Below are 16,479 nucleotides of genomic sequence, written 5' to 3' on the forward strand. Positions count from 1 at the left end.
ACAGATGACAATCCAAGTGGACAGGTTCTGATTCAGTAGTTCAAAGGCAGAGATTAAGACTGTACATTTCTGAGGGAGTACCAGTGATACAATTGAAACTGGACCACATTTTGAAAACCATCAGAGTAATTAAGACCCATAGGGCAGGGACAGTGTCTGTTATATTCAGTGTTGACAGAAAGAATTCTGTAACACAGTAAGTACACAATGTATATCTCTTCCATAAGAGGCTGCATAAAATGATGGCAGTCTTACCAACTTTGGCCAGGTTCTCATAATTCTCCAGCATCACATCTCTGTAAAAGTTTCTCTGAAGTGGGTCCAATAAAGTCCACTCCTCCTGAGTGAAGTCCACACTTACATCCTCAAAGGTCACTGAGTCCTAAACCATTACACACATGCTGACTTATGCCAAGTAACACATCAACCAATGTTCACTGAAGAATCATAACAGACCCCAATGCCTATAAAGAGTTGTGAGGTCTCACATCATCTACCCAAGGCTCAACAATCCCAGGTAAATCCCAACAACTCCTCTCTCTATCCTTGCTCATTCACTACTTATCAATTCCAACTGTATGGCTTCAATGGTACATCTCAAATATGAACTTCTCATCACAAGCAGATTGTGTGCACTTTCTCACCGTATTTCCCTCTATTGAAAATTACCCCAGGCTGGGCGTGATGGCTCATGCCTATAATCCGAGAACTTTGGGAGGCCAAGGCAGGCATAGCACGAGGTCAGGGGATTGAGACCATCATTGCCAACATGGTGAAACCCCATCTCAACTAAATACAAAAAAAACTAGCCGGGCGTGGTGGTGCACACCTGTAGTCCCATCTACTCGGGAGGCTGAGTCAGGGGAATCACTTGAACCCGGGAGGCGGAGGTTGCAGTGAGCCAAGATTGTGCCACTGCATTCCAGTCTGGTGACAGAGCAAGACTCCATCTCAAAAAAAAAAAAATACTCCGGAGTACACTGCATCATATACTTCATAAATGGTGACAAACGTCCGGGCACAGTGGCTCACACCTGTAATCCAAGCACTTTGGGTGGCTGAGGCAGGCAGATCACCTAAGGTTGGGAGTTCAAGACCAGCCTGTCCAACATGGAGAAACCCCATCTCTACTAAAAATACAAAATTAGCCAGGTGTGGTGGTGTATACCTGTAATCCCACCTTCTTGGAAGGCTAAGGCAGGAGAATCACTTGAACCCGGGAGGCGGAGGTTGCAGTGACCCAAAATCATGCCACTGCACTCCAGCCTGGGCAACAAGAGCTAAACTCCATCTCAAAAAATAAATAAACAAACAGTGATAAATAATTAAGTCTTTTTTCTTGAAGCAGGGTCTTGCTCTGTCACCCAGGCTGGAGGGCAATGGCGCAATCTCGGCTCACCGCAACCTCCACCTCCCAGGTTCAAGTGATTGTCCTGCCTCAGCCTCCCGAGTAGCTGGGACTACAGCCATGCACCATTACGCATTTTTTTTTTTTTTTTTTAGAGACGGTGTCTCACTATGTTGCCCAGGGTGGTCTCAAATTCCTAAGCCCCAGCAGTACTGCCACCTCTCAGCCTTCCAAGGTGCTAAGGTGCTAAGATTACAGGTGTGAGCCACTGCGCCTGGCAAAGATTAGTCTTTGAGTAAAGGATACTTTCATCTTCCTTTTCATCTGCCAGACCACTCAGCAAAATGAGAAACATACATCTAGCACCATAAGGAACAAGATTAATTAATGCTTACCGAAATACTGAAACGTTTTTCAAGGTAATCCTTCACCAGTATGAGAACCTCCACTCCCTGGGGAAATTCAACTAGTGACTCAGTGCTTGAGTGAGTCTTTATTTACTTAAAGAAGCTCTGGAGAAACATCTGCCTAGAAGGCAATGTGTTTACCAGTGATTCCAGCATGTAATTGTGTGAAAGTATACACTTTCTGCATACCTGATAGCAATGTGTTTACCAGTGATTCCAGCATGTAATTCTGTGAAAGTGTACACTTTCTGCATACCTGATAGCAATGTGTTTACCAGTGATTCCAGCATGTAATTGTGTGAAAGTATACACTTTCTGCTTACCTGATAGCAATCTGTCAGGCAATAAGCCATCTTCCTTTCTGCCTCTGACTTTTCTTCATGAAGATAGAGATCCTAGAAAGAAGTCCTGGAAAAGAAAGAAGGCACGAAAACCTCGACACAATCACAGTTCCAACATTCGCATGCATGGAAGTCATTCTATCTTGGTTCGAAATTCTCATACAATTCATATAAACTCACACAAATACACACTACATCCATAAAATGCCATTGCAGTTCTGTCTCACCTAGAGCCAGAAAAAGGAACTGTCAGCCAGGCTATTGTAAATAAAAGTACCGTATCCTTATTGTACAGGTAAAGAAACTTAAGACCTAAAAATGTGAGTCTTTTTGTGCCCATAGTAATATAACTCACAAATGAGATTATGTAGCACCTCTTCCCCCAAAGCACACATATAAGGGAGCTAACTTACACAACAGCCCTCTCTGGCCCACTTCAGCACTTCAGAAAGGAACTACTAGTATGAATACTACGGCCTAGAGCACTGGACTCTATATTGTGCATAGGGTACTGATACAGTATGGCTGTGTCCCCACCCAAATCTCATCTTGAATTGTAATAATCCCCACGTGTCAAGGGCAGAACCAGGAGGATGTAATTGGATCATGGGGGCAGTTTCCCCCATGCTGTTTTCGTGATAATGAGTGAGTCTCACAAGATTTGATGGTTTTATAAGCATCTGGCATTTCCCCTGCTTGCACTCATTATTTCTCTTGCCACCCTGTGAAAAGGTGCCTTCTGCCATGATTGTAAGTTTCCTGAGGCCTCCCTAGCCAGGCAGAACTGTGAGTCGACCTCTTTTCTTTATAAATGATCCAGTCTTACATATTTCTGCATAGCTATGAGAACACAGTAATATAGGTACCTAAAGTAGATTTTCAGAAAAACTTACCATAGGACAAATACATGGCTTCTATCCTGTGAGGGTGACAGTGAGATACGTCTAGATATACTTTTTTGTGATTCCAAGGACGTGTCAGAGTGGCTTGTAAATATAAGTGGATAACTGGCAATCTATTCCTCTTTATATAGAGTAACAAGACTCATGTAGACATCAATGATTAATCAACAAGCATTACTTATCATTTATCAAATAGCATATATTAAATATTTACTGTTGGTGATATGTGTGAAATCCACTAGAAATGATATATGTTCTATATAAAATGAGTATTAATAACACCAACTGCTATTTACTAAGGACTGTTATGTGTCAGACATTACATATATATATACATATATATTTGCATACACACACATACACATATATGTGCTCATTTATTTATCTGAACAATAGCCCTATTTAGTGCTGAAAAAAACCTAAATTTAGAAAACACATGGCCGGGCGCAGTGGCTCACGCCTCTAATCCCAGCACTTTGGGAGGCCGAGGTGGGTAGATCACGAGGTCAAGAGATCGAGACCATCCTGGTCAACAAGGTGAAACCCCATCTCTACTAAAAATACAAAAATCAGCCGGGCATGGTGGTGTGCGTCTGTAGTCCCAGCTACTCGGGAGGCTGAGGCAGGAGAATTGCTTGAACCCAGGAGGCGGAGGTTGCGGTGAGCCAAGATTGTGCCATTGCACTCCAGCCTGGGTAACAACAGCGAAACTCCGTCTCCAAAAAAAAAAACAAAGAAAACACAAATGACTCTTCTAATATTATCTACTTAGGAAGTGGTGAACCAGGTCTTGAATGCAGTAAAGTTTGTCCCTAAGTCTGATCCTCTGTGGTTTTTGTTACTCCCTCATAATGACCACCATATAAAGGACGCTGGGAATTGATACCTGGCTTACTTAAAATGTGCTATTCTATTTTTGACTATAAAGAATTAGAGGCCGGGTGCAGTGGCTCAAGCCTGTAATCCCAACACTTTGGGAGGCCAAGGCGGGTGGATCACGAGGTCAAGAGATCAAGACCATCCTGGTCAACATGGTGAAACCCGTCTCTACTAAAAATACAAAAAATTACCTGGGCATGGTGGCACATGCCTGTAATTCCAGCTACTCAGGAGGCTGAGGCAGGAGAATTGCCTGAACCCAGGAGGCAGAGGTTGCAGTGAGCCAAGATCACGCCATTGCACTCCAGCCTGGGTAACAAGAGCAAAACTACGTCTCAAAAAAAAAAAAAAAAAGAATTAGAACCAGAATGTTTTAGTTTTACAAACAAGTCAAAACTCATTTCCATCTCTGGTTGTCTCAGCAGGGTTCTAAGTAGAAACACTGAAGTCAGTATTCTAAACTCTACCCATTGCTCCTCCCAGAGGGCACAAAACATGCAGAACAGTAGTGGCAAATCAGACCCCGCCCTATATCGACTATTTGATGGGTATTCTCGGAAAATCACCTTTTATTTATTATTTTATCAAGAGTTATCTTTTTCCTAAAACTTCTGCTTGTATTTTTATTCCTTCCTTCCTTTACAGTTCTTACAAAATAAATGAAAAATGCAATTGAAATCATCAACAGTAGAGAAGGAAAAGAAAAACTCTTTGAAACTTGAAAACAGACTATTTAGAAATATGCAAAGGAGAAAAAACAAAAATGAAGAAAAATTACAGGATTCATGGGACATCATCAAAAGAGCAAATTTTTGAGTTACAGGAGTGCAAGAAAACAAGGAAGAAACAAAGAGAACACATAAAGAAACAGCAGAAATGTTTCCACACTCAGGAAAATATGTAAATATCCAAACTCAGGAAGGGCAAACATCTCCAATCACATTCAATCCAAACAAGGCTACCCTAAGACATAATATAATCCAACAGTCAAAAATGAAAAGCAAAGTGAGGATCTTGAAAGGAGCATAAAAAAAGATGCAAATCAAATGAGGGAGTTCCAATAAGGTTATGAGCAGACCTGTCACCAAAGACCTTACAGGCCAGGAGAGAATGGAATGACATATATAAACTGCTGTTAGGAAAAAAAAATAAAATTCACACGAAGAATACCATAACCAGCAAAGCTGTCCTTCAGAAATGAAAAAGAGATGAAGATTTTCAAAAAAAAACAAAAGCAAAGGCCTATCCTTATAGCAGGATATTTTAAGCTGATAATAACTGATCACATAAAATAACTATACTTTGCTGGATGCAGTGGCTCACACCTGTAATCCCAGCACTTTGGGAGACCGAGGCAGGCAGATCACGAGGTAAAGAGATTGAGACCATCCTGGCCAACATAGTGAAACTCCATCTCTACTAAAAATACAAAAATTAGCTGGGCATTGTGGTGCGTGCCTGTAATCCCAGCTACTCAGGAGGCTGAAGCAAGAGAATCATTTGAACCTGGAGACAGAGGTTGCAGTGAGCCAAGATCGTGCCACTGCACTCCAGCCTGGCAACAGAGCCAGACACCATCTCAAAAAAAAAGAAAAGAAAAAACAAACACACAAATGATATGTTGCTTACAAGGGACTCACTTCACCCTTAAGTAATACATAAATTAGGGCCGGGCGCGGTGGCTCACACCTGTAATCCCAGCACTTTGGGAGGCCGAGGCGGGTGGATCACAAAGTCAAGAGATCGAGACATCCTGGTCAACATGGTTAAACCCCATCTCTACTAAAAATACAAAAAATTAGCTGGGCATGGTGGCGCATGCCTGTAATCCCAGCTACGCAGGAGGCTGAGGCAGGAGAATTGCCTGAACCCAGGAGGCAGAGGTTGTGGTGAGCCGAGATCACGCCATTGCACTCCAGCCTGGGTAACAAGAGCGAAACTCCGTCTCAAAAAAAAAGATACTTGAACATGCCTATATTTTGGTATCCACAGGTGGGCAAGTGGTCACCCTGAAACAAATTCCCCTCCAGATTCCAAAGGCTGAATACATATGTCAAGAACATCAGAGCACATAAATATATAAAGCAAATTAATAATCAGTCTAAGGCAGAGATAGACTGCAATAAAAGAATGGGGGACTTGAATACCCTACTTTTAACAATGGACACATCATTCAGACAGAAACCAATAAAGAAACATTAGACTAGAACTACACTTTAGACCAAAAGAATCTAACAGACATATATAGAACATTCCATCCAACAGCAGCAAAATAGACATTTTTCTCAAGTGAACACAGAACGTGATCCGAGGTAGATCATACGTGAGGCCATGTCAACAGCGACAAAGCAAGTCTTAACAAACCTAAGAAGATTAAAGTCATATCAAATATCTTTCTGACAACAGCTGTATGAAAATAGAAATCAGTAACAGGAAGAAACTTTAAAAATGCATAAATAAGTGGAAATGAAGTAGCACATACCTGAACAAGCAAGGATTTCAGAGGGCAGTTAATGACAATAAATGCCTATATGAAGAAAGAAAATCACAAGTAAACATCCTAACACTGCACCTTGAGGACTTAGAAGAACAACAAACAAAGCCCAAAGTGAGGAAATCATAAAAACCAGAACCGAAATAAATGAAATAAGAAAAATAATAAAAAAGGAAACTAAAAAGTTTTCTGAAAAGATGAACAAACCTTTAGATAGACCAAGAGGTGGGGGAAAAAAAAAAAAGAAGCTGGGCACAGTGGCTCACACCTGTAATCACAGTACTTTGGGAGGCTGACGTAGAAGGATCACCTGAGTCCAGGAGTTCAAGGCCAGCCTGAGCAACACAGCAAGATTGTTATCTGTAAAAAAAATATTTTAAAAAATAGCTGGGGCTGGGCATGGTGGCTCAAGCCTGTAATCTCAGCACTTTGGGAGGCCAAGGTGGGCAGACTGCTTGAGCTCAGGAGTTCAAGACCAGCCTAGGCAACACAGTAAAACCCCATCTCTACGAAAAAATACAAAATTAGCTGCGCGTGGTGGTGCACACCAGTAGTCCCAGCTATTCAGGAGGCTGAGGTAGGATAGCTTGAGCCCAGGAGACAGAGGCTGCAGTGAGCCAAGATCATGTCAGTGCACTCCACCTGGGCAATATAGCCAGTGCTTGCCTCAAAAAAAGAAAAAAAGTAGCCAGGCATGGTAGTACAAACTTGTAGTCCCAGCTATTCAGGAGACTGAGGTGAGAGGATCACTTCAGCCCAGGAGGTCAAGGCTGCAGTGAGACATGATTGCAGCACTGCACTCCAGTACAGGCAAGAGCAAGACCCTGTAAAAATAAAATAAAATAAAGAAAAAAGAACACTCCAAATCAGATGTGAGAGAGGAAACATTACAACTGATAACTACAGAAATATAAAAGATCATAAAACACTACCTGGAACAATTACATCCTAACAAACTGGATAACCTAGCAGACATGTACAAATTTCTAGACACACATAACCTACCAACACAAAATCCTAAAAAGGAGAAAATCTGAACAGATGACTAATGAAGAAGGAGACCGAATCACTAGCTAAAGTCACCCGTAAAACAAACACTGAGGACTTGACTGCTTCATGGGTGAATTATGTAAGACATATAAGAATACCTAAACCAGGCCGGGCGTGGTGGCTCACAACTGTAATCCCAGCACTTTGAGAGGCCGAGGTGAGCGGATCACAAGGTCAAGAGATCAAGACCATGGTGAATCCCCGTCTCTACTAAAAAATACAAAAATTAGCTGGGCGTGGTCGCACGTGCCTGTGGTCTCAGCTACTCAAGAGGCTGAGGCAGGAGAATTGCTTGAACCCAGGAGGCGGAGGTTGCAGTGAGCAGAGATTGTGCTACTGCACTCCATCCTGGAGCCTGGCAACAAAGCAAGACTCTGTCTCAAAAAGAAAAAAAAAAAAAAAGAATATCTAAGGCCGGGAGCGATGGCTCATGCCCGTAATCCCAGCACTTTGGGAGGCCAAGGTGGGTGGATCACGAGGTCGAGAGATCGAGACCATCCTGGTCAACATGGTGAAACCCAGTCTCTACTAAAAATACAAAAAATTAGCTGGGCATGGTGGCGCACGCCTGTAATCCCAGCTACTCGGGAGGCTGAGGCAGGAGAATTGCCTGAACCCAGGAGGCGGAGGTTGCCGTGAGCAGAGATCGTGCCATTGCACTCCAGCCTGGGTAACAAGAGCGAAACTCCGTCTCAAAAAAAAAAAAAAAAAGAATATCTAAACCAATCGTTCTGAAATTATTCCAAAAAACTGAAGGATGCTACAAAGAAAGAAACGTATAGGTCAATATTCCTAATGTACACAGATGCAAAAATCCTCAACAAAATATTAGCAAACTGAATTCAACAGTACATCAGGCTGGGTACAGTGGCTCGTACCTGTAATCCCAGCACTTTGGGAAGCCAAGGCAGGGGGATAACAAAGTCAGGAGTTCAAGACCAGCCTGGCCAACATGTGAAACCTCATCTTTACTAAAAACACAAAAATTACCCAGGCATGGTGGCGAGTGCCTGTAGTCCCAGCTCCTCGGGAGGCTGAGACAGGAGAAATGCTTGAACCTGGGAGGCAGAGTTGCAGTGAACTGAAATTCCACTGCATTCCAGTCTGTGCAACAGAGAAGACTCCATCTCAAAAAAAAAAAAAAAAAAAAAAAGGTACATTAAAGGTATCATTCATAATAATCAAATGGGATTTATCCCTGGAATGCATGGATGGTTCAACATATGCAAATCAATCAACGTGATTAACACCACATTAATAGAATAAAGTATAAAAATCATATGATCAGACTGGGCACAGCAACTCACGCCTGTAATCCCAGCACAGAGTCTGAGGCAGGCAGATCATGAGGTAAGGCGATTGAGACCATCCTGGCCAACCTGGTCAAACCCTGTTTCTACAAAAATACAAAAAATTACCTGGGCATGGTGGCGGGCACCTGTGGTCCCAACTACTTGGGAGCCTGAGGCAGGAGTATCACTTGAACCCAGGATGTGGAGGTTGCAGTGAGCCAAGATCATGCCACTGCACTCCAGCCTGGGTGACAGAGCAAGACTACGGAAAAAAAAGTACTGAAACATTAACCAAAAATATTTTTGTGTTGTTGTTGAAACAGTCTTGCTCTGTCACCCAGGCTGAAGTACAATGATGCAATCTAGCTCACTGCTTCCTCCACAGCCAGGTTCAAGTGATTCTTATGCCTCCCTAGTAGCTGGGAATGACAGGCGCACACTACCACACCCAGCTAATTTTTGTATTTTTAGCAGTGACAGAGTTTCACCATGTTGGCCATACTGATCTCAAACTCCTGGCCTCGAGTGATCCTCCCACTTCGATCTCCCAAAGTACTGGGATTACAGACATTAGCCACCATGCTCAGTCCCAAGATTTGTAACCTCAAATAAGTTGAGAAACATGCTCAAGTATCTTAGCGAGGGAGGGATCAAGTACTCCTTCCATTCATTTTTTTAAAAAACATTGAGCTACCATTCTCCATGGAGTTGGCAGGGGCAGGGAGCATCAGCATCAAACTGGAATAGCATCGCAACATAGGAGGCACCTCACAAGGTGTAGTTGGTACAAATATACAAAAGAGGAGCCCAATTCTATTGCCAGGGTCCCTTCTTCAAATCAGTCACTTGTATGTGCACTAAGGAGTGCCAACTTCACACGAACAAATGACCCCAGATCCTGGAGAAGAGGATAATTACCCCTCTTCCTGGGATCATGGCTGGTAAGCAGTATCCTGGGGTGCATTATTGGGACTAGCACAAGATCCAAACTTTATGACAAAGACTCTTGGCCAACACTCAGAAGGGGCAACACAAAGCATAGCATAGCAATACACATAAACTCCAACAAGACAGGCAGCCTTCCCAAATGGCAAAGTCAATCAGCAAGCCACGAAAAGTCAAAGGGCACTTACAGGAGACTTTCCACCCCAGTTCACAATGATCTCACCCTTTTCACCAACTGTGTTGTAAATGGGGTAGTAAGTCTCTCTTATAGGATCTTTCAGCATCCCAACACACTCCTGCAGTTACACTTGGAGAGGCTCAAGAAATTAAAGAATTTATGACACTCATAGATTCTAGAGAGGGAGACATGCCATGCCTTCAGTGGGCCGTGCTGGAGGAGGACCAAAGCAGGAGGCTCTCATAAGCAGTTAGGGAGCTGAGAGAGGCCTCCCTTAAGGGCAATTGCCTTTATTGGGGCTGGAGGTATAGAACTAAAGCAAAAGCCATGCGATTTCATTGTTGCATTTGAATGTTACTAGGTCACAGTCAGTTGAGGGCCAACAGAAGAACTTGTAGCAGGGACCTGCCTTATCATACTGGTCACTTGAGCAGGGAGCTCACAGCCTGTTAGAATGCTGAGGCATCAAGAAACTAAATTTTTTAAAAGGTACAGTGTAATCTGGGAAGAATGACAATATGGAACCTGGAATGGAGACATCTGGTTGGACCCAGATGGAAGACATGATCTTAAACCCCTGCTATGATTTGGATGTGGTCTGTTCCCATGAAAATTCCTGTTGAGGCTTGGTCCTCAATATCACAACACTGGGAGGAGGGGCTAACAAGAGATGTTTGGATTATGGGAGCAGATCCCACATGAATAGATTAATGCTGTCAGGCAGAAGTGAATTTTAGCTCTCACAGGACTGGATTAGTTCCCACAAGACCTAATCATTATAAAGCAAGGCTGCTGTTTGTGTTTGGTCCCTTTTGCACAAGCCTGCTTCCCCATCTGGCTCTCTACCATGTTTTTCACAGCATGTGAGCCTCTTAAGAAGCAGAGCAAAAAAAAAAAAAAGCAGAGCAGATGCTGGGGCCATGCTCTTGGACTTTCCAGCCACCAGAATCCTAAGCCAAAGAAACCTCTTTTCTTTTCTTTTTTTTTGAGACGGAGTTTCACTCTTGTTACCCAGGCTGGAGTGCAATGGCGTGATCTCGGCTCACTGCAACCTCCACCTCCTGGGTTCAGGCAATTCTCCTGCCTCAGCCTCCCAAGTAGCTGGGACTACAGGCATGCGCCACCATGCCCAGCTAATTTTTTGTACTTTTAGTAGAGACGGGGTTTCACCATGTTGACCAGGATGGTCTCGATCTGTTGACCTCGTGATCCACCCATCTCGGCCTCCCAAAGTGCTGGGATTACAGGCTTGAGCCACCGTGCCCGGCCTTTGAAACCTCTTTTCTTTATAAATTACTCAAGTATTACATCATAGCAACAATAAAGAGACTAACCACAACCTAAGACACTTTGAGCCTGTGGTTTCTGAGGAGAAAGCCTTCAGCTTGAAACCTGTGTGACAATCTCACTTGGTCCGGATACCTTGGAAGGTAATATATATTCTCCTCAAGACCCATACCATAACCACTTATTGTTGTCACTGGGGTCATAACTAGTCCAAAATCCAGGGGCAAAGATATACAACGTAATACAAGAGTAAAAAGCTCACACAACAAAATAATTTCAACTCTGATAACATGTATCAGAAGAAACCCAGGAACATGTAAGGGATGGATTCTAAGGGAATTCAATCACGAAGGTTAAAATATAACACTAGGCTGGGCGCGGTGGCTCACGCCTGTAATCCCAGCACTTTGGGAGGCCGAGGCGGGCGGATCACCTGAGGTCAGGAGTTCAACACCAGCCTGACTAACATCATGAAACCCTGTCTGTACTAGAAATACAAAAATTAGCCAGGCGTAGTGGCAGGCGCCTGTAATCCCAGCTACTTGGGAGGCTGAAGCAGGAGAATCACTCACTTGAACCTGGGAGGCAGAGGTTGCAGTGAGCCGAAATCATGTCACTGCACTCCAGCCTGGGCGACACAGGGAGACCCTGTTTCAAAAAAAAAAAAAAAAAAATATATATATATATATATATATATATAATACACTAGATAGGCCCAAATTCATTGATATGGGCACTGGTATGATTTGGATCTGTGTCCCCACCAAATCTCATCAAACTGTAGTCCCCAGTGCTGGAGGTGGGGCCTGGTGGGAGATGACTGGATCACGGGGGCAGATTTCTCATGAATGGTTTAGCACCATCCCCTTTGGTACTATCCTCATGACAATGAGTGAGTTCTCATGAGAACTGGTCATTTAAAAGTGTATAGCACCTCTCCTCATTCTCTCTTGCTCCTGGCTCCCACCACGTAAGATGTACCTACTCCTGCTTCATCTTCTGCCATGACTGGAAGCTTCCAGAGGCCTCCCCAAAAGTGTAAGTCACTATGCTTCCTGTACAGCCTGCAGAACTGTGAGATAACTAAACCTTTTTATAAATTACCCAGTCTCAGGTATTTCTTTATAGCAATGCGAGAAGAACCTAATACAGGTACTTACTAGACATTTTGGATTTTACATATTAGTTAATAGACCACGGTATGATTCTAACAGCTAAATTGGCTGGATGCCTGAAACTGGTACTCATGACCTACAGTTAATAGGATTAATATGCAAGAGCTTCCCTGGCTAGTGTAAAGGAGAGAATCCTAGACACACAGCAAAGTTACACTGTATTTATCACATGTGATCTGCACAGCTCCCCTTCTTCAACTACATTGAGGGCCCAAAAGACACCCCCTTCACACCTTCTTCTGAATGAAGACATTCAGAAATAGTTAACTGAAGGGAGTACCTCCATCCTTGAAAAGTTCTGATTATTCTCTTTCATACATTTGTTAAGACCGTAGGAGATACAATCATTGAGATGAGTTCTCTGTTTCAACAGGGATGATGAGAACCTTGAGTGCCAAAAATCAAGTGAGTAGCACTTAACTATCAAAGACAATGAGGCTACATCAAGTGTCAAGGGCACTATGAATGGACGAACAATTGGAATGCTTTGGCCTACAGAGATCATTGGTGTTAGCAAACTGATCACATTTCATCCCTAGGATGAAATAGATAAGCAGCCTACTATAAAAGGGATTAATAAATCTTGTTGTAATGGGACATATAGTAAATGTTATACTTTGTGGGCCACATAGTCTGTTGCAAATATTCAACTCTGCTCTTGCAGCATGAAAGAATTCTCAGATAATATGTAAACAAATGATCATGGTTGTTCTGCTCCAACTATAATTTACAAACAGGTTTAAGACTAGATGTGTCCCATAAGCCACTGTTTGCCAGTCTGGGTCTTGGAATTTTGCTTGATCTACGTAACAAGAAGTCTCAAGTTTAGTGGCCAAAAACCTGATAAGAGTCACCACAGGGGAGATTCACAGTCTCTCACCTAATCACCAGACCTAGGTAATACACCACACAGGACTGTGCAGAAGTCACATGGACTCTGGAGAATTGCTGTGGACTATCATATCAATTCTCCTGTTTTCTATCAAAATAGAGTCGTCAGAGGTTTTGATATTACAGAAAACAATGCAACAGTCCATCACATTGATAATATTTTCTACACTGGATCCCATAACATTAAACAGTAAATAGTTTGGATACCTTTACAGGCTAAAGTAGAAGATGGGAGATTCAGGAGCCAGCTAAATCAACAAGTTTGGTTTTATTTTGATTTTTTGAGACAGGGTCTGTTGCCTAGGATGGAGTGCAGTGGCATGATCACAGCTCACCACAACCTCCACCTCCTAGACTCAAGTGATCCTCCTGCCTCACCCTCCCAAGCATCTGGGACTACAGGTGCACATTACCATGCCAGGCTACTTTTTTTTTTTTGTATCTCTTTTTTGCTAGAGATGGGATTTCACTATGTTGGCCAGGCTGATCTCGAACTCCTGGCCTCAAGCAATCTTTCTGCCTCAGCCTCCCAAAGTGCTAGGGTTACAGGCCTGAACCACCCAATCAATACAAATTTGGGGGTTCAGTGGTCTAGACCATATCAAGATTATCCCCTCCAAGGTGTCACTCCTACTCAGTACTTCCAAAAATTAAAGATCTGTAAGATTCTTTAGACAACATATACCACATTTCAGTGTGCTTTAACCCATCTACAGAGTTGGTTATAATGCTTACAAATGAAGGCCAGGCTTGGTGGCTCATGCCTGTAATCCCAGCACTGTGGGAGGCTGAGGCAGGTGGATCACAAGGTCAAGAGATCGAGACCATCCTGGTCAACAAGGTGAAACCCCGTCTCTACTAAAACTACAAAAATTAGCTAGGAATGGTGGTGCATGTCTGTAGTCCCAGCTACTGGGGAGGCTGAGGCAAGAGAGTCACTTGAACCCAGGGGGCAGAGGCTACTGTGAGCCAAGATCATGCCACTGCACTCCAGCCTGGGTGACAGAGTGAGACTCTATCTCAAAAGCAAAAACAAACAAACAAAAAGTGAATGAACACTAAGTGATTACAGTACCAAGCTCAGGCTGCAGTACAAGATTTTTAAGGATATGTTGGAAATAATCCAGCAGATACAGCGATGCTCAAAGTATCTGTAATAAATAAGATGTTGCTGGAAGGCTCTAGCAAGTGCCAGTAGGAAAATCATAGCGGTAGGTCAGAATAAGTATATTCCCTCTTGTGCAGGAAACTAGTCTCCTTTCGAGTAAACAGTTACCACTGGGCACAACATAGAAGTTGTACATGGGACATCAAATGATCAAGTGGCCTGAGTACCATGAACTTGAGGTTGTCTGACCCACAAAACCCCAAGTTCGGTGGGGGGAAATGCAGCAGCCATCTTCATGAAATGGAAATCGCACAGAAGACATTGAGCTCTAGAAGTTCCACTGAGTACAAGTAAACTGCATGAGCAAATGGCAAAGACTCAACACAAGCTCCATTCACACTACCTCCTTTCCCTCAATCCACGCCTGTGGCTTCCTGAGGTATTTCTTATATCCATCCAAGACAAAGTCTGTTTACAGATGTGTCTGCACAATATGCTAGCACCACCCAAAAGTGGGAGAAGAAACACAACAGCTCAGCTAAGAATCTCATCCCAGTGGCAGAACTTCTCACAGTATATTTGACTATTCTCTGGATCTGCAGAACATGGCCAAAAGGACAAGTAAACAATAATCCATGAGCAGTTGCTAATGGTTTCACCAAATGGTCAAGGATGTATACGAAACAAGACTGGTAAGACTAGAAAAATATATATGGATAGATGTCTCTTAAATGACAAGGACTGTGAAGGTATTTGTGTCTCATGTAAATGACCGGCAAAGGTAATCCACTAGAAATGAGACTTAATAATCAGATGGACAAAATGATACTCTATATAGAAGTCGACTGCCTTCCCCAGCCACCTCAATGCTTGCTCCGTAAGTCCTTAAATAAGATGGCCATAAAAACAGGGATAAAGGCTACTTACAGCTCAACAGTATGGACTTCCATTTACCAAAGCTGACGTAGCTAACACTACAGCTAGGTGCCTAATCTGCTAAAAGCAAAAATAAACACTGAATATTTAAGGGCATTCATTTCTTTTTTCTTTTCTTTTCTTGGGGGTGGGGGGACAGGGTCTCACTCTGTCACCCAGGCTGAAGTGCAGTGGCACGATCATGGCTCACTACAACCTCGACCTCCTGGGCTCAAGCAATCCTTCTGCCTCATGCTCCTGAGTAGCTGGGACTACAAGCATATACCACCAAGCCTGGCTAATTTTGGGGGTTTCTGAGGGGCAGGGTTTGATTTTTTGTTTTGTAGAGATGGGGTTTCACCATGTTGTCCAGGCTGGTCTTGAACCAAGGGCATTAATTTCTAGTGTAACCAGGGGAGCCACCTGGTGGCAAGATGATTACATTGCACCACTCCTACCATGAAGGTGACTAAGACTCATCCTCACTGGAAAAGACTCACGTTCTGAATATGGATTTGTATAGGGGAGAGCAAATCCACTAGGCTTCTGCCTATACAATGCACCATCCATGCACTCACAGAATGCTTTCACTGTAGTCACTGCATTCACACAATACAGTCTTTCATCAGGAACCCACTTCACTGCAAAGGAAGTGCAACAGGGGGAACTGGTCTCATCACACACCCCATCACTCAGAAGCAGCTGATCTAAATGGAAGATGAAATGGCTTACTGAAAATTCAGAGTCAGGGCCAACTGGGAGACACCCTCTGAAAGAATGGGATTCTGTTTCACAGAGCATGCACTGATCAGAGATCATTACATGCTACTATCTCACTACAGTCAAAACGTGCAGGCCCAGGAATTGATGGGTAAAGGCAGAATTAGCTCCACAACAGGATTTTTGCTTCCAGTCCTAGCAATGCAGAGCACTGCAAGTTTGGAGATTGGAGTCCATAATGAAGAATGTTTTCCCACTAGCAACTATTTGGTCCCAATACACTGGAAAGTGAGATTAACACCTGGCCATTATGAGTTTCATATCCACTAAGCCAAGAGGAAAAAAAAAATAATAAGAAGGTGAGAGGGAATAATCTATTAATTGAAGGGATTAATCCCAATTACTAAAGGGAAACTAGGGTATTGCTATACAACTGAGGCAAAAAGGATGATGTCTAGAATCTCCTAGCACTCCCATGCCACTTAGAAAGGTTAACAAAAAAATTACAATAGAAACAAGGCAGTATTGAGCCGGGCATGGTAACTCA

At 43.1% G+C, this 16,479-nt stretch overlaps 1 protein-coding gene across 11 annotated transcripts in view; it reads right to left on the bottom strand.

Moving 5' to 3' along the window:
* ZNF560 (zinc finger protein 560) overlaps positions 1-16,479 on the bottom strand; it is a 30,591-nt gene that overhangs the window by 9,606 nt on the left and 4,506 nt on the right. For 3 of the 11 annotated variants that reach the window (XM_078360439.1, XM_078360440.1, XM_078360438.1), the window contains one exon: positions 2,079-2,163. In XM_078360439.1, coding sequence (XP_078216565.1) covers positions 2,079-2,108 — 30 coding nt within the window. In that variant the 5' untranslated portion in view covers positions 2,109-2,163. Of the gene's footprint in view, positions 1-255; positions 383-1,743; positions 1,801-2,078; positions 2,164-6,359; positions 6,405-16,479 lie in introns of all 11 variants that reach the window. The other 8 variants (XM_078360430.1, XM_078360431.1, XM_078360433.1 and 5 more) reach the window with 5 other exon arrangements.

The sequence above is a fragment of the Callithrix jacchus genome, chromosome 22 (assembly GCF_049354715.1).
Source record: "Callithrix jacchus isolate 240 chromosome 22, calJac240_pri, whole genome shotgun sequence".
Classification (NCBI taxonomy): domain Eukaryota; kingdom Metazoa; phylum Chordata; class Mammalia; order Primates; family Cebidae; genus Callithrix; species Callithrix jacchus.